This window comes from Lampetra planeri, chromosome 24, assembly GCF_965212315.1.
Source record: "Lampetra planeri chromosome 24, kcLamPlan1.2.h2, whole genome shotgun sequence".
Classification (NCBI taxonomy): Eukaryota; Metazoa; Chordata; class Hyperoartia; order Petromyzontiformes; family Petromyzontidae; genus Lampetra; species Lampetra planeri.
The window spans coordinates 10,532,050-10,551,325 of record NC_136130.1 but is presented as its reverse complement, the minus strand read 5'-3'; the positions used below and the strand labels follow the sequence as shown (position 1 = coordinate 10,551,325).

General features: G+C 56.9%; 1 protein-coding gene across 1 annotated transcript in view; it reads right to left on the bottom strand.

The window, feature by feature from the left end:
* The window catches only part of LOC144726843 (E3 ubiquitin-protein ligase RNF220-like), a 93,317-nt gene extending 74,793 nt beyond the window's left edge, over positions 1 to 18,524 (bottom strand). The window contains exon 1 of the mRNA XM_078605797.1: positions 17,711 to 18,524. Within this exon, the coding sequence (XP_078461923.1) occupies positions 17,711 to 18,524 (814 nt within the window). The remainder of the gene's footprint in view (positions 1 to 17,710) is intronic.
* Positions 18,525 to 19,276: the final 752 nt, after the last annotated feature.

Below are 19,276 nucleotides of genomic sequence, written 5' to 3'. Positions count from 1 at the left end.
TGGGAAATGCCACGGGGGGTTTTCCACCCCTCCGCGGGCGTTCGGTTTTCCGGGACCGCCAGAAGTTCTCGCAAGCCTTCAGACGAGGCACCGCGCGTCAGTTTGGAGTGGACGCGGGTTTCAACGCGTGGGTGACCTACGCTCCTCGAGAGGGCTGTGACGCATTTGAAAGCGTTTCCGTAAATTTTACGTCCGAGAGGAGGGGGGGCGGGGGGCGTGGGGAGTTGGGGTCGTTTGAGAGGCTCTCGGATCCTCCGCTGCAGCCCCGCCAGACCTGGCACCACCAGCCAGCGCGAGGTCATGTGACCATGGCAGCAGCCTGTGCAAGGCCCGGGGAAACACAGATGGCACATGGAGAGCAGAACAATGGTCTTTTAAGGCCTCAGCAAAAAGAGCAGCCCACTTGGTTAAACACGGCACAAAAGGGGCATTTTCTCCCCGACTCCCCCAGCCCCCTCCACTGCCTCCCCCCCTCTTCGGACCCCTCCCACTTTAAATCCAAACTCTCCTTCCCTCTCCCTCGCCCTCTCCGCCCGCCGCTTTTCAGGCGCGCAGAGGGAACAGAAAGAAGAAAAAAAATAAGTCAATTCTCTTTTTTTTCTGTGAGCCCAGGAACTTCTGGGTCAGCGCCTGGGTCAGCCGAGCGGCTGGGCCGGGTGACCGCACAGAGAAGCGAACTCCAGCGGAGTTGGCGGCGGCGGTGGCTCTCTGGGCTCTCCGATGCGGCCGGCTCGACAGCAAACCGCTAATCCGACTACGAGCCGCTCGGCGACGGGCCGTGGAATCCGGGCAGAGTAGAATCCAGCTTCCACGCGAGAGTGGCCGCTCACGACCGGCGCGGTGACGGCGTTCGCACGAACGGACGCATCTGCCGCGGCTATCGGTGTCCTGCGCGTCCAGCTTTTTGTTTTAGGGACAATGCGAGTGGCGCGTGAGAGAGCGGCGAGTGGCGCATGAGAGCGGCGATCGCGCCGCCACGTAATTCGCCGGCGGTTATTCACGCGGGCCCCCCCCCCTCGCCACGGTTATCTGCCGCGCGGAGCTCACGGAGGGCGATGCACTTGGACAGGGCATTTTTTTTTTATCTGAAAAAAATATTGGTGCGCGTCAGCTGGTCATTTTATTATTTCGCCCTGGCGAGTGTGAAACTTGCAGGGATTGATGGCCGTCGTAATGGGGACAACGGCCAGTTTAGCACGAGAATAAAATAACAGCGCAAATGTAGACTATTCCTTGATGAAGTGTTAAGACCTTAAAGGGAACAGTCATGACAACTGATGGCACCAATAACAAACACAAAAATTATGATGACGACGACGGTGAGAAAACTGTCTAGAGACATGAGCCAGCTACGCTCGCTCGCTGCAAAGAGGGCAAAAGTCCTAATGAGGACTTGCTGTGACCAATCGGATGTCATGCCTGTTCAGTTCTCCAGACACAATCTCTCACCGCCCCCCGCCTCCCCGCGCCCACTCCGTGTCCAACAAGCCAATGTCCTGTCACCCAACGCATCTCCCACCACCCCACCCACCCACCACCGTCACAAGCAGCAAAATGCCGCCCGTAGCGAATTGCGCCGTTCCGCTCCCGGGCCCAACAAATTGGAAAACAAAATCTCCGTGCCGCGATTTCTCTGAGCCACCGCTGTAATTGCCGAGTCGGCGCTGCGCCGCAATCAATGGAGCCGTCTCGTTGCGCGGGCGCGGCCCCCCACCACCCCCGCGCCTCCCGCTTCTCCAGCCGAGTTCCGCATCCCTCTCGCGAGGGGGCCGAGGCGGGCGGCGCTTCCTGGCGCGTCGGCCGAAGTTCGCCGGCGAGAAGAGAAACACAAAATCCACCGGTCGCGCGCAACACGACCCGGATGGATCTCTCCGTCGCGGGCAAAACGCGCGACACCCCGAAGCCGCTTTGGTGCCCCGATCGATCGCGACCCACGCCGGGGAACGGCGGCGGTGATTGACAGCGCGAAGCGGTTAGCGGCGTCGCGCCGCGTGTCGTGCGCGATCCGCCGATAAAATCGGCGAGAGGAGGAGGAGTGGAGCAGAGCGGACCGGAGCGGCAGGCACGCGGCGCGGGGTGCGGCGTGCGTTCCGTCGGGTGGCGGGCGAACCCCACGGGTCTCATGAGATCGTGAATTTCACACCAGTTGGTGGAAAAAGGCACACGCTGGGAGGTGCTGGGGCACTCAGGGAGGAGGAGGGCAGGGAGGAGGGGGTCAGGGAGGAGGGGGGCAGGGAGGAGGGGGGCAGGCCCTCACACAGCTCACAATGGCTCTGTCGCCCGTGTTTGGGGGGCGGGGTCGCTGTGGGGGGCGCAGTCCGCATGCCAGCCATCTTGGGCAGCCGCGCTGAAAGGGCGAGCGGGGGAGGGTGGGAAGGGCTGGCCGCCGCTGCCGATGCGTCGGGGTGGTCCCGCGACTCCCGGGTGCACCCACTGAGCCGTCACCACGCAATTCAATGCCCCTCAAGGCCGTAACTCACCGGCCACCTCTTCTTGAAATTCCAATTTTTGTCTCAGCCGTTTTCTCGCTCGCAAAGTTGCCAATGCGAGACGGTCAGGGATGCACCCGGTGACCGCGTATCCGCAGAGCTTCGTGACAATCGCACCACGAGAGAATCATCACATTTTTACAAATCGTGACTTGCTACGTCTGGTATGTCCACGTTCTAAAACTTCGCGATGCCTTTACATAAAAGCACGAATATTTCACCACAGCTGCAGCGACTGGGACCGCACTCTCGCTGGGCGCACGGCGCGACACGTTCCACACGCGAGAGACACGCAGCGCGGGTCCCGTTCCAGCAGCAGCAGCATCAGGAGGAGCGCAACTTCGCCAACGCCACTGCGCACCCCCCCCCCCCCCGCTCCCACACCTCCCCCAGCCACCACGTCAGCGGCGAACGTTACCGTCGGGGTACGCGGCGCCGTGAGGTGCGCCAGCGTCGCGAGCTTCTCCGTCGATCTACAAACGAGCACCGCGGCCACACGGAGCAAAGCCTCTGGGCTCTCCGATCCCCGCACCGCCCGCCCGCCCGCACGGCAGGGCTCACCGTGACGGGCCGTCCCCTTCACCCAGCGGTAGCGGGCGGCCGCGAGGCTGATAAATTATTCACGCTGTGTTGGTGGCTGATTGCGTTTTGATCCAGGCGAATTATTGCTCACGGAGCAGGAACAGCGACCGATGAATCAGCACGGAGCGCTCGCCGCGAGACACAGACAACCCACGTGGCCCACCCTCGCCGAATCCGCTTTGGCTGTCGATAGCTCGTCCCGTTCTTCTCCCCGCACCGCACACTCCCTTCGATAGCCGGGAACTCCGCCAGCCACCCGCGGCGGCCGCACTCCGACAGAATTGCCTGCGGCACGAGTGAGTCTCACTCCGCCGATGAGACCCAAGCGATCAAAGCCCCAAGTCAAGCTTTGAGCTCTGTAGGATGTTGCTTCTTCTCCTCTGCTGACCCTATTGTCTGAAACTCCCTCCCGCCACTCACACAAGTTACCTGCTCGCTGGCCCTGTTCAAGTCCAGGCTAAACATCTTCCTCTTCTCCGCACTTCAATGGTCCCTTTTATTTAAAAAAAATGTGTATGTATACACAGTCGAAAAACGCCTCTGATTTTACCAGGATGTAAGCGCCACTGTTTTGTACAGTGTGATTTAGATGCTCCTATCACCAGTCATGTTTTATCCAATGCTGGATGAAGGCCTAATTCCCCCCCCCCCCCCCCACGACATCGCCACCCGTTACGCAGCCCTGCGCACGAGCTGATCTCATTGCTCCATCACTTGAACTCTGGTTACCCTCGCAGCGGATTTTGGTTAACCATCGAACAAAAGACGGTCAAAGACGGTCACTGCATTGCGTGCTTCTGCGGCCGTCTGGAATGCTCTTCCTTCCGATATTAGAAAGGCAACTGGAGCTACGCACTTTTAAATCTAAATTAAAAACTAAGTTTCCTTACAACTCCTTTATGTGTTTATTTTGCCGTCCTTCCCTCGCACGTCTAATTAGCACGGCTGGCTACGTACAGTGCAAAAGGTCAACGCACTGTACATACATTTCCGCGGTGGTCGTCCCCCCGGGACCCGTTCCCTCCCCTCCGCTGCCGTTCCGTCGCCAGCCTCAACCACCGGCCAGCGTCTCTCCGGCGTGACGTGTCGATTTGTGTTTTACCCTCCGAGCCGTGTGCTCCTCCTTCCTGACTTCTCGGTGTCGTTGTCAGCGTGGACCTCGTCCCCACGCTTCTCCTCCGCGCACCCTTTCCCTCTCGTGCCACGCTCGTGATGTTTCTCTCACCGCGATCAAATTTTGGGGAAGATATCTTCGAACGTTGCCGTGGATATCCTCAACGAGATCGCATCTCCTTTTCCGAATTATAATTTGTTGCTATCGTCATGCAATCTCGGTGTAAACGGTTCCATCTCTTTAAAGTGGTTTTCACAACGTCGACTTAACAGTTCGGTGCGTGAGAGTTCGAGCGACTGCACTGGTTTCCACCGAATAGATTTTGCCTTTCCGTGGCCTACGAAAGCCAGGAATAGTGTGAATTTGACACTCACCGGTCTTTCTCGAGAATCCTATTGAGGCCGTGTATGTGGTCAATGGTGGATGGAAAAAAGAACATTCAATTTGCATCCAAATTATCGAGGTCTCTTTGAAATACTGCAACACACTCCCCCCCCGACAGCCCTTGGGGATGCCCAAACGGGTTATGAAACATTCGAACCATTACAGTCAGGAGACGTGGCAGCGATGGAATCGTTTTGACAGATCACCGCAAGCACTTGGACACGAGTAATTGTTTTCATGCGCGAGATATTTTGTTTTGTTTCGCTTTGTTTCCTTGTAAAAATGTTTTTGCCCCGAAGCTGGCGAGTGAAAAAGCCAGCTTCTTTCAAACTGGAAAAAAGAAAATACATATAACTTCTTTTCAAACGTTTTCCTTAATCATTTTCAAATTTTCAGGTTTACATTTACCCTAATAGAATATTTAATTTAATTAAAAGCGAAACGCAAAACTTGGAGGAGTGTATCTGGATTATATTTAATGAAAGAGGCACCAAAGTAAGCGTAATGCGCGGTGGCAGATCGGCCAGCTCCAGTAAAATTTCACCGGGGACCGCATAAAGGAATTCTTGTTCGAATTTAGGGCCTCAATAACGCGACTTCACAGAGGAGCAAATTGTAAATCTGTTGTCAGAGGTTTTTTTTCGCCGAATACTGCCAGAATTGTAGGGGGCTGAAAACGAAACCCACACACGGAGCGACGTGGAGACGATCGCTTTTTTTTCCCTACGTGGTTCCCTCCACCCCCAAAGCCCCCCACCCTTCTGCCCCCCCCCCCACCACCCCGCTGCCCCCTACCCCAGAGCCAACAGAACAGAGCAGAGCCTTCCTTTTTATGAGCGCGGGGAGGCACCTTCCAGCACACCTCCCTGGGAGGACATTTTTTCCGAGCGAGCAACACAAACACGCGCACGCAAGCAACATTCGCGCACACGTGCACACGCACGTGCATTCATGCACACACACACACACCCTAACACATGTGCATGCGCGCACAAACAAATGCGAGCGCGCACACGAGTATATGCGCACACGCACAGAAACAAAACAAAGATCGCCCTATAGCCTGAGCAAACTGTTGGGGCAAGTGCTGTTAGCGAGCACCTATTAATGCACGACAGCATGGTCTGGCCAGCACCATTCCTGGCCATCTTTGTTTCCCCAATGCTGGTGTTTATATACCGCACCGGGTACTCATTTAAGGCTGAGTCGATATAGGGGAGGCCCAGGACCAGTTCATATGCAGGAATCAAACTGAGATCGCCTGGTTTGTAATGCAGTGTGCTAATCACTGCGCCGCCATTCCCCACACACACACACGCCACCACACATGCGAGCACACACTGACATGGACACATGCACACATGTACACACACACGCACATGTAGACACCCACATAAATTCTCACACACACAAGCATTCCCAACACACGCGCACACACACCCACTCACTCGCCCACAAACAAAAAAGACAAAGGTCCCCCGTTAAGTCTTACAGGCCATAAGGGCAAGTGCCGTTAGCAAGCAGCTCCTAAAGTGGAAACCACACAAGAGCCAGTTAGCGGTGTGACTAACGCCACGCTTGCCCCCTGCCACCAGTGCTGATGCTTGGTAACTCGTTTAAGGCCGAGTCGACCAGTTCAGACAATTGTCACTGGTGTTGACTGTAAGCGGGAATCGAATGCGGGCCTCCGGGTTCGTAGCGCAACACACGCCAACACGTGCTCCACAAAGAGGTGCAAGCTCGCAGGCAAGCATCGATTGGCTGAGCGGAAATGATGATGTCCATTAAGGAAGAGCAGACCCTCACGCACACAGATCTTGTCTTGAAGATAAACATCTAGCTCGTGTGTCCTGGGCTGTCCCACACGCGTTTGTCGCTGCGCTAGTGAGTGAAAGACTATCCAGTGACATTCAGGTGCAAACCCACCGTGCACCGGTCACAAGATTGCTATGACAGGTTAGAGGTACGAAAACCCACGATAAGGCCTCAACCCCAGTCATGACCTCCACTGCAAGGTGACCTCAGGGATACATCCTGGGCCCTTGAGCACGCTCTGTCGACATCTCCACAATTGCTCACCTCGCCGAAAGCCACGGCGTTATCTGGCACTCCTACACTGACGAGACTCGATTGCACTCCACTCCAACCCCCCTGTCACGGCCCACTCAATCTGGCCAGTTGTACCTCCACCTAACAGCATTGGTCGCCTCCTGTTAAACGTTGGCGAAATCTGCAGCTCTTTTTCCTTGGCACCAGGCAGCGGATTAAACACGGCGTCGCTTCTCGCCGCGAGCTCCGCCGTGGGTCTCTCAAATCATCTGAAAATGCTCGGTGCCACTTTGGGATCGGCATTCTCGACTGGGCGACCGCGTCCTCGAGAAAGGCGTGCGGGCTCCGTCGCGGCGCCTCGTGGCACATCCGCTCCCCGTCGAATCAAGGACACGGTACACATTCGCCGGCTCCGCACCTCCGAGTTGCCGGTCGTCAATCGAACGATGCGTCCGGATCGCGAAATACGCACGTTTACATGACTGCAGCATTGTGGGTAACAGCGTCTACTGATTTTTGTGTCGTCCTTCCCCCACACCTCCGATTAGCACGGTTGCCTACGTACGGTGTGAAAGAAGTTCAAAATACATACGCACAGAACTCTGTTGTGTCTCCACACAAAAACAAAACATGTTTCAATCATTCTTTGGGTCTTTAGGTAAAGTCACGTAGATAGGTTCAAAGAAAATAACAAAAACTACGACGTTTCGACCGCTTGTATTGCGATCGAAACGTCGTAGTTTTCGTTTTTTGTTATTTTCTTTGAACCCATCTACGTGACTTTACCGAAAGATCCAAAGCATATGAATTCCTGCAGTCACGAAAGCTTTAAGTCGTGTTTTGATTAGCGGCCTGCTGGCTTCGCAGACCAATATCATCCTGCAGCATTTGCTTAAGCAAGCAAACAGGGCCGATGGCTAAACAATATTTTATTCATAAGTGGAGACAGAGCGGAGGAGATTCGTGTATACGTGTTGTTAATAAAAGTAAGGGGTGGACACCACAGCAACCTCACTGAAGCGCTCCTGAAAGTCACTTGAGAGTCTGTGTCTCGCTGACGATGCTTCAAGCCGGAGTGGGCGGCGTGCAAACCCTCAGCGCGAGTAGCTGCAACGTAAGAGGCGTTTAGCTTCGTCCGTTGCACCCTCCTGTAACTACGTGCGCACTGGAGAACTCACGCACGTCCGGACGCAAGGCACGCACGTACACTAAGCATGTACACACACACACACCAATATGAAAACAAAGATCCCCCGTGTAGCCTTTTACAGGCTGTTGGGGCAAGTGCTGTTGGCGAGCACCGACGGAGACCAAGACGGTGCATTAGGGGGGTTGTGTGGCCAGCACTAGGCCAGGTCACATTTGTATTCCCAATGTTGATGCTTACACACGACACCAATCATTTTACGCCGAGTCGACCTTGCAGAGGCCCAGGGTCAGCGAAGACGTCACTTAGTCATGGAATCAAGCACCGATGATCGAAGTTCGCAGCACCGTGCACCAACCACAGCGTAAAGATTCGACTCATTTGATCAACTCACGATACAAACACACACAATGTGTACACGTGCGCGCACACACACACGTGCACACACACACGTGCACACACACGACACACACACACGTGCACACACACACGTGCACACACACACGCGTGCACACACACGCCACGGCACACACACACGTGCACACACACGCCACGGCACGCACACACGTGCACACACACGCCACGGCACGCACACACGTGCACACACGTGCACACACACACACGGCGCGCACACACGTGCACACACACACACACACGTGCACACACACACGACACACACACACGTGCACACACACACACGACACACACGTGCACACACACACACGCCACGGCACGCACACACAGCACGGCACGCACACACGTGCACACACACACACACGCCACGGCACGCACACACAGCACGATACACACACACGTGCACACACACACACGTGCACACACACGTGCACACACACGCCACGGCACGCACACACAGCACGACACACACACACGTGCACACACACACGCCACGGCACGCACACACAGCACGACACACACACACGTGCACACACACGTGCACACACACACGACACACACACACGTGCACACACACACACGTGCACACACACGTGCACACACACGTGCACACACACGGCACACACACCGACCTCCAGCCGGAGCGCCGCACCACCTCCACTCTCATCCCCCGCAGCCCCGGAGCCTCGGCGCAAGCAGCACCGGCACCAGCACGGCGGGGCTCGTTGAACGGCGTTCCGCAAGCAGACACGCGCCGGCCGGGCCCGCGGAGGAGGAGGAAGCGTAGCGCTCGGCACCAGCGCGCCGCGAAGGTTAGGGCAGCACCGAGCCCCCCGGGGATGGGCACGGTTGCCGGTTACGGCTCCGGGGGATTTTAGGCAATTTGTCAGAAACATTTTTTACCAAATTTTTTTTTTAAAGGGGGGGGGGCTCCCAAGCCTTTTTTGTGTGTGTGTGTCAAGGCCACAGTGTCAACAGCACGGTCTTTATCAACTCTGACAAATGTAATGCACGAGGTTTTTTTTTTCACCCCCCATTTGAAGATAAATGTTGCACTTTGTACTGCTTGGGTCCGTGGACGCTTTGAAGGCTGCAGTTTGACAGATGCTTATTAGAGTGGTCCTTGTGAAATGTGTCGCGTCAAATCGGACCGCCCCAACATTCTGAAATGCGCCTTCAATTTTGATCCCCTAATAATTCCATTTGTGGCGTTAACATTTCACAGGCGAGCCGCTCCCCCCCCCCACCACCGCTCCCCTCCCTCCCCACTGCCTGCCCCCCAACCCTTTAAATTGGTTTCACTGCGCAACGATGGATTCTGCACGATGCTATTACGGCTCGCGCTCGCAGAACCGCGCACTAATTGGCCGTTAGAACTACCGCACACCGCTCCTCCGAACGCTCATTTTGAAAACTCACTCGCGCTCACTAAACTTTATGAGCGTTTAACGCTTATCAAGGCAATAATCTCATGAATCGATTAAGTATGCACAGCGCGGCGTGTTTTGCGGAATCAACAACTAAAAAAAGTTTTCGGACTGACGCATCGAACACGCGTGCGTCGACGCGCCTACGGTTGCAACTCACGACAAGCGCGGTTACACAAAAGGCGACGGTTCCTCAAGATTTAGCTAAACGCATCGGACGCTCTCTGCGGCCACGTATTTAAACGTAAGCCTTTTTTTTCGTGGTCGTTTGACAAATTTCAATTGTTGTTCGTGCAAGCGAGCTTGGTTATCGGCCAACATTAATTTCGACGCTGCATCATCTCTGGAGCACCTCCGCACACTCTAACACACTTGTACACTCTAATGCAGGTGAGTGCATCAACACGCCCTTAGCTCACGGTACCTACCGCACCTGTGCAACCTTATGAACGAGATCACCAACACATTCCTGCGGAGGGAGCTGGTAGGAACGTTGGGTTGCTAGGTCAATGGCCAGGGTCAACGGCGGCGTGGTGTATTCCGCAAATATGCCCGACTGTGAGGGCGGGCACAAGCCGGCGTGAGTAGGTTAAACGTTGAGTTTTATAAGGGCACAACGGGGTGACCAGCCCCTCCCCACCCAGCCCCACCCCTCCCACCCCCACCCAGCCCCACCCTCCCCACCCAGCCCCTCCCCACCCAGACCCTCCCCACCCTCCCCTCCCCACCCAGCCCCTCCCTCCCCACCCAGCCCCTCCCTGCACGACGGACACAATAATCCCCTGTGGGCTGGTGTAACCAGGAGGTTCCTACGAGTAAAACTTGTACACCATCACACCGAACACATCTGTCCATGCTAACACAATTGTACACGGTATAACACACCTGTACACACTACCAAAGCTGTACGCACTAACACACGACCACACCTGTACACACGAACACAGTTGAGAAACCAGTTTGTGAAACACACGTGTTACCGGTTCGAAGGGACAACCGTGGGTCCCAGCGCAGTTGCACCGCCTGCACACTCGACAGCCGTGCCGCCGTTCTACACAGCATACTGTGTCGAAATATACATGGCTACGTAGGCAACATATCTAACGCGAAATTCAATTATCCGTCTGGCTTGTCCCCAGAGCACGTCATTAATTAGGAGGTCGGCTTATTGTGTTGGTGTCAACACGCGTCGCTCTAAATTGACAGTCGTCGTGCGGTTGACAGCCTGGCGCGCTCGCGCCAAGCATCACAGCAAGGCCCGCGTCGGCACGTCACCGACACCGCTCGGCGGGTTCGACACTACCATCGGTCGGTTCCCTTTTGGCCGGACGATGGTCACCGCACAAATGTTGTCAAATTCCACTCGAGTGGGCTCCGAGGAGGTTCTAGATTTGAAGCTTTCGTGACTGCAACGATTCATATTCTTAGGTTTTTTCGGTAAAGTCACGTAGGTAAAAAAATTAAAATTAATAAAAGTAAAATAAAAATAAAATAAAAATCACGACGTTTCGGAGGCAACACAAGTCTCCGTCATCAGGTGGGACCGTCACAGCCAGATTTGCTGTATCAAGTGAGGCAGGGATTCCAAGATGCAAGTTCTTAAATACAAGTTGGGGGGGGAGGGGGGGGAGCTTATCAGAATGTGGTAGCCAATGAATGGAACGCATTGGGGGGGGGGGCGGGGCTAAAAGAGAACACGAGGTGTACGTGTCCGTGGACCTGTTTGTGCACAAGCACCTGTTGGTGCACATGATTTTAATTTTTTACCTACGTGACTTTACCGAAAAAACCTAAGAATATGAACTCCGAGGAGGTGCCGTACCCTGGCTCGCCAGGAGAAGGCGGTGCGGCAAGTGGACTGTTCTCCATCTGTTTCCATCTGTACGGGGATAGCGTATTGCCCCCTCGCGCGTCTGTATATTTTCTCCGGTTTCCTCCACCGTGAACATCTCGAGCAAATGGGCAACTGCAACCGCACGTCAGACATCGTTGCAGTGATGTGCCTACAGCGCAACGAGAAGTAGCGCTTTCGACCGTAACTTTAAGAGTATTTTTACGACTCTCATGAGCAAAGTTTGAAACTTGTGTGGAGCCGCCTGGGACAACACTGCATCGGTGAGTATCTTAGGGATGTAACGATTACAAATTGATTATTATGATGAGGATAACTGCTCTGAATCACGCGTGTAAGCTTGATTTGATACGTTTCAATTTGCTTATGCTGTGTAATAGATTCACGTGGCCCCGTGGCCCCGACAGCCACGCACATACGCTGCATGCATCAGTGTTAAAACATCAATGCTTTAATCGAATTAAGTATACTACGTAGACTATATGTATTCTGTAGAGACTGTCCAGATACTGGTTATACCAAATCAACTCAATTCATACTGCACAGACTGTGTAGTATATGTAGCATAGACGCTACATATACTACACTGGCTTTACTACCCGGCTTCGTCCGAGACTTGGATTATTGTCTTGGATTAACACACGGCCTACGCGGAGGGTGGGGGGAGGGGTGCGTAACGTCATCAGGCACACTGCGTGACGCTTCCGCATGCGGGTGACATCACAGATGTGACGTCACCGCTCACTTGCCGTGCAAAAGTCTATTTTTACACTTTTTCCATTGTGTACAGTCTGGAACTACCCACATGCCAAATTTCAAGTTTCTTGCATGTCGGGAAGTATGCTAAACGTTTCTAACATACATATTCACAAATTTCTCTTTTATATATATAGATGAATTGCAGTGCAATGGGTACTGCATAGACTGCACATATCATATGTAGAAACGATAGAGTGTATTGATACTGCGTGGACTACAGGTGTGTATACTGTAATACATAGACTACAGCTTACAGTATGGTACTGTGGTGAGATGTTAACTACCTCGCCTGGTATACAGGTGGTCGTGGGTTCGTTCGATCGCGACCTTGACACCTGCTGCATATTTGGAGTTTGCGTGTCTCTCTCCCCATGGTCGCGTGGGTCCTCCGGTTTTTCCCTCCACATTTAGGAACTTTGGGCTGCCCTACATCTCCACGCGATAAGCCACTTCGTCGGGCCATCATCATTCTGTGGTGGCCAGGTCGCTTCTGAAATAGAGCTACTCGGCTCAGTGGGCCTTACCTGGTGAAACGAAAGATAACTTTCTATTTCGATTTAAAGCTTTCGTGACTGCAGGGATTCATCTTCTTGGTTCTTTCGGTAAAGTCACGTAGAATGGAAATAATAAAATAATAAAAATAAAACGTCGCGATAATTATTTTATCATGTTTTATTTTTATTATTTTATTATTTCCATTCTACGTGACTTTACCGAAAGAACCAAGAAGATAACTTTCTAGTTGTGTATAGAGACCGCACGTATCCCAACCTCCTCCACCCCCTCCACGTCCTCCTCCCCGCTCAGCCGCAATCCATCAGCCTCGCACTCTTCTTCCGCAGAGCCCATGAATTGGTGCAATATCATTCAATTAGCGCAGCTGCGGCCCCCGTGTCTCTTTGTCACCAACTCGGGGGGTGTGGCGGTGCTGGTGGTGGTGGAGGCAGGAGGAGGAGGGGGTGATATATTTAAAACCCCGGGGTGGAAGGTGGTGTGTGTGTGTGGGGGTGCAGGACCAGCGAAGCCCCCATTGTTTCACCAGAACGAGGGGAGGAAGCGCGCACAGCGGGAGCCAATGGCCATGTAAAGTCGAGCCACGGAGCGGGGAGACGGAGCACCTCGCGTGGCAGCAGGAGCGCGGATCGCTCTCGCTGTAACACCAGTGGAACACTTGGACCTCCCCTCCCCGTGTGGAGGGGAGGAGGGGGGAGGGGAGGAGGGGGGAGGGGAGGGGAGGAGGGGGGAGGGGAGGGGGAGGGGAGGGGAGGGGAGGGGGAGGGGAGGGGGGAGGGGAGGGGGAGGGGAGGGGGCGGGGAGGGAGAGGGGAGGAAGGGGGAAGGGGGAGGGAGGGGGAGGGAGGGGGAGGGGGGGAGGGAGGGGGGGAGGGAGGGAGGGGGGGAGGGAGGGAGGGAGGGAGGGAGGGAGGGAGGGAGGGAGGGAGAGGGAGGGGCGAGGGGGAGGGGTGATGGGGACCCCGGCGCTGTTTGTGGGTGGTGCGGCACGGTTCACTCTCTGTGGGGGGGATGGGAGAAGCGGGGGGGGGGAAGCGCATTGGGGGGGTAATGGGGCCACCTGCACGCACGTGCGGAATTCCTACACCCCCCCCGACACCCCCCCCCAACACCCCCTCCTCCTCATCCTCCCCACGACCCCCGCGACCCCCAGGACGCGCCTCCAGACCCCTGCACGGAGCTTATGGCTCTTGGCCCGCACAGCCTCCTGCTGCTGCTGCTGCTTCTCCTGCTGCTGCTGTTGCCGTCCCAGCCACGAGCGCGCCTCGAACACTACTTCACAGGCCGTATATATAGATACTGTCTACCGCATAGAACGCCGTGACGCTGCATACACTGAATCTCCACTCTACACGGCGACATTGTGCATGCGTGCACGCATTCGCGAGCTTGGGAATCGATCTATTTAGTTTAAGGCCTCGAGCGGCTTGCCACGTTAACCCGTCACGTCGGCGAGCATTACACCGATGGACGGAAGGACATCTGATTCCCCGACACGTGCCGCTTCCGTGCTTGTGCAAAGCGCGAGCTGAAGAGTCGATACTGTTTGACGAATCGATGCGTGGCGTGGCGTGCCACCTCCCGGCCTCCGAGGCCCGAGCTCGCTAGCTCCCCCCCCCCCCCCCCCAGACTCCTGTGGCCGCCATGACCTCTGCACGTCTCTGCGGCCCAAACGCAGCAAACGCCTTCGAGTGAGAATCTCCCTTAAACTTTACCCAGATTCAAATTGGAGCTCGGGGAACACTTCGGTCGCTTCGTGCAAACTCACCGCGGGTCGCCTGGCGTCTACCGAGGGCCCCCACCTACAACCAAACCGGTGTGGCGTGCGTCCCACCGCGACCAAATCTCAGGTGTAAGAAGCAGGTTGGAGGCTGGTTGGTAACCAACTTGGAGGGTGGCTGCCGGGGCTTGTGTGGAAGGGGGGGTTCACCGGGTTCCCCGGTTTTCTTCCAACGCGAAGCCAAAACACTCGTGAAATGGATTTGGTCAAACCTCCCGATGTGGCCAGCACCCTCCTGAAAAAACGACTCTGCGAGGGCTTTCCTGGATGAATAATTGGCATGAATGGTTATCCCCCTGTTCCCATTCCAGCTTCCGGATTCCAGCCCCATCGTAATCATCCACCGTGATGAATCTACCACTGGATGAAGGCACCTTCGCGGTCCGCCGACGGACAACCCACCCGAGCACCTGGACGCGAGCCAATTCCGTCGCTCCGTCTCCGCGGTGGATGCTCTCTCAGGCGCACAGCCAGTCCACCGCCCACTGACCGCAGCCCCTGGCTGCGGAGTCTCCAGCCAGGAGCTTCCGAGCGCCCAACTCCCAGCCTCAAGTCCCTCGCCTCTGCCTCCCATTGCCCAGGCCATAGCCCACGTTCACCGGCCTCCAACCCATTGCTCTCTCCAACCTCCCTCGCCAGCCCAACGTCTCCATCTCCTAGCTGCCTTCTCAGCTCCCTTGTCCCGCCGTGCTACCCTTTTGCTGGAGGACAAGCGGTGTAAGAATGTGGTCGTTACCAAGCGATTAATATGGAAAAACCGAGCCGCCCAACTTTAACACGTCCCGTAAACGCGTTTAAGTGCATTTTTTCCCGCGCGGCCCGATATTTACTCGCCGTTTAAAACCACCCGAGTGCGGGCCGACCCTCGCCTATAAATGGGGGCGGGAGAGGGGGCCGGCCGGCTCCCAACGGAGCGGACGCGGGCCGTGCGGCCAGCGGGGCGAGCTCGCCCGCATCCCCGGGTCTCCCTGGCCGCGTTCGCCAACGTCGTGGGTCCTCGCCGACGACGTGGTTCCGGTCGCACGTCTCGGCACGGGCCCCGCGCGGCCAAACGTGGCAGCGGCCGTCGCCCGGGCATTTATAATGAGTTTAACGGAGCCCACTGCTGTGCTTTTGAAGTTGGCCATATTTTTAGATATAAAAGAAAGGAAGTGGCGAGCCGGAGTTTTAAATTAAAGCAAAACACGATGCGTTCAGCAGCCGTCCTCACCACCGAGACCGCGGCCCGGCGGCCTGGAGGTTTTCTTTGGGGGGGGTGAACTGTGAATAAATAAATAAATAACCACAAATAGATTAAATAAAACGAGAGGAGGGATGCGTGCCTCCGCCGTATGGATAAAGCATCGCGGAGGCTCGAGCGAGCGAGTGAGCGAGCGAGCGCGAGGGGCACCGGGGATGTAACGAACTTCCTCCGGCTCACGGGGAAGTGGCGTCTGGGGGATGGGACACGGCACGCTCGGCCACGGCTGGTGGATAAAGGAAGAGCATCACGTAAGGAAGGGGCCTGGCAACCGGACAAAGGGCTGTTTTGTGAGCGAGGAAGACGCTTTAAAAAAAGGTTTGTTTTAGAATCATCACGACCATCTGCTAGATCAAAGGCTATGGTCTTTCCTGCTGCCAGCCACTGGGTTTCATGAGATTCTGTCTTTCTCTGTGCGAAGGAAGGGAAGCTAGTGGGGAGGATTGGGGGCCGCGGGCTGGAAGTCAACATTCTGAAAGCAGTGAGGAAATGGCTGAGTGGGAACCAAATTCAGTGTTCGTGTCTTCCTCTCCCCCACCACCCTCCACACACACACAACCAAACACCCCCCACTCACCCACCCCCCACCGGCCAAACTCCCGTGTCCTGTCACCCAACGCATCTCCCACCCCCCCACCCACCCACCACCGTCACAAGCAGCAAAATGCCGCCCGTAGCGAATTGCGCCGTTCCGCTCCCCGGCCCAACAAATTGGAAAACAAAATCTCCGTGCCGCGATTTCTCTGAGCCACCGCTGTAATTGCCGAGTCGGCGCTGCGCCGCAATCAATGGAGCCGTCTCGTTGCGCGGGCGCGGCCCCCCACCACCCCCGCGCCTCCCGCTTCTCCAGCCGAGTTCCGCATCCCTCTCGCGAGGGGGCCGAGGCGGACGGCGCTTCCTGCCGCGTCGGCCGAAGTTCGCCGGCGAGAAGAGAAACACAAAATCCACCGGTTGCGCGCAACACGACCCGGATGGATCTCTCTGTCGCGGGCAAAACGCGCGACACCCCGAAGCCGCTTTGGTGCCCCGATCGATCGCGACCCACGCCGGGGAACGGCGGCGGTGATTGACAGCGCGAAGCGGTTAGCGGTGTCGCGCCGCGTGTCGTGCGCGATCCGCCGATAAAAGCGGCGGGAGGAGGAGGAGTGGAGCAGAGCGGCGCGGAGCGGCTGGCACGCGGCGCGGTGCGCGGGATCGCGTTCCCACAGGCGGGCGAACCCCCCGCGTGCTCCGGCTTTCCTGCCGGTGTGCGCGAAGTGGCTAAGATTAGCCCAGATAGATTTCCTCGATTTACAAACAGGAACAAGCACTCAAGGCCCTCAGTGGGAAGCGGCAGCCGAGTCCTTGGTCGATGACGCGCCGCGACGCCGAGCGGATGCCAGAATGATCCGTTTCCTTAACAAGTTCTCCCCGCACTCAACAAACGTCGGATAAAATTGGCACCGATTTTTATTTTTTTTACTCTTCAGGTGACACTAAAATCTACATTTATATGAACGTAAATAAAATGCTCGGCGCTTCAATACGTTCGACAAAAAAAGGTGGTTACTAGTTTAATACAAATCAACGTCCAATTGTGCTGCATTTTTCAATTCCAGATGAACTTTGAAAACAAACTTTTCACATTCGTACAGAAATAAGGACTTTACAAATGTGTTTTAAAGTGAAAGGCTCTATTCCTCATCATCATCATGATGACGACCACCATTAGCCATGGCTTCCATGAGCTCAAATCTCTCCTCTCATATTCGTTGGCGATCGATGCCTCCAAAGGCAGCCAAGGGCCGACTGTCGCGCGACGCTAAACTTCCATGAGCGGCCGAGCGCCACTTCCACTCGTGCGGTGCTCAGCCAAGTCTCCTGGCACGGCCTCCAGGAGCAAGGCACTCACGCCGCTCGTCAGCCGCTCGTCAGCCGCTCGTCAGCCACTCGTCAGCCTCTCATCAACCGCGACCTCTCACCTTCTTGGGGGCTGGGCAGGCCGTCCCGGTCGGACGCGACGAGGCCGGCCACCGTGAACGCCATTTTGCTGTGCTCCTCCAGCTTGAGGCTGCCGGGCGACGCCGAGGGCCGGCTGTGGGCAGGGTGCGGCAGGGACGGGTGCGCCGGCCCGTACTCCTCCGGCTCCGAGAAGCGCAGGTGCAGCGCCGCCGCCGCGGCCGCCGCGGCCGCCGCGGCTGCCCCCTCCGCCTCGGCCTGCGCCAGCACGCCCTTGAGTCGCTTGGCGGGCGTGAACGCCGACTGATGGTAGCCGCAGCCCCCGCCGCCGCCGTTGCCTCCGCCGCCGGAGGCCCCGTTGGAGCCGTCTCGGTCGTCGCCGGGCGAGGCGAACGGCCGGAAGGCGCCGACGCCGCCGTGGCCGAGCAGGCCGAGGCCCGGCGGCGGCGCCGTCGCGAACTGCGGGTGCAGGTGGAGCAGGCCCGGGGGCGGGAACTCGCGCGTGCCGTAGCCGGCCATGGCGACGGCGGGCCGGTGGTAGAGCGAGGCGAAGGCATAGGAGCCGTTGGAGAAGGGGATGTGCACGGCGGCGGCGGCGGCCTCCTTCTCGGCGGCGACCGCGGCGAACGCGCGCTGCTGCTGCTCGGCGCGGCCCGTGTCGGCCGTGGAGGCGAGCACCATGAGCGCCGTGGGGGAGGTGAGCGGGCCCTGCAGGTAGGCCGCGTTCTCCATGCGGAACGCGGCCGCCGCCGCCGCCCCGCGCTGCAGGTCCATGCGGAACGTCTCCTCGGGGCTGGGCTCCCGCGTCGCTCCCACGCTCGTGCCGCTCTCACGCATTTAGCGCGCGCCCTCGTCCGTCCGTCCGTCCGCGCGTCTTTCTGGCTCGCGACGGCGGTGCTGGCGGCGGACGCTGGCGCGCGGGTGGGGGGTGGACGCCCGGGTGGGGGGGAACGGGGGGTGGACGGGCTGCCGTGGATCACGCGGAAACCATCGCCCGAGCCGGCCCCCTACGCTGGCGCCGGGTCCTGTGTTTTGACACACGAGCGAGAAAAGGGGAGAGAAAATTCAGCTCCTGATGTCCGACTCATTACCGCGTCCTGTAATGCATCTGTAAATCTTGTTGTAAAGCAGGCTGGCTGATGATTTAAAATCTATAGCCATATCCCGAGATATGACAGAAGTGTTTTGTTGAAAATTGATCCTTCCAAAATTGCCACCGTGCCATTACCGGTGTAATTCGCCTCCGTAGTCACCTTCCCGCGCCGGGGCTGGGATCGCCGGGAGGGCACAGCCATCCCGGCGATCACCGGCGCGCTCCTCCGAAGCCCCCGCCGCGGCGCGGGCCGGGGGTTTAATTAAGACGAGCGCGGTTCCAACGCGGCTAAACATCTGCTCGGAATCCATCAGCGCCACGCTCACGAGCCTCGCTCCTGTCACCCGTGACGAGTCGTCGCGCAAGGTGATTTCACCGACCGTCGCTTAAACCAGACCCTGCCGTGACGAGGTTAGAACATCCACAATGAGCGCGAATGAACGCAGATACACTGGTGTGTGTGTGTGTGTGCACATACATACATGTGTACACGCGC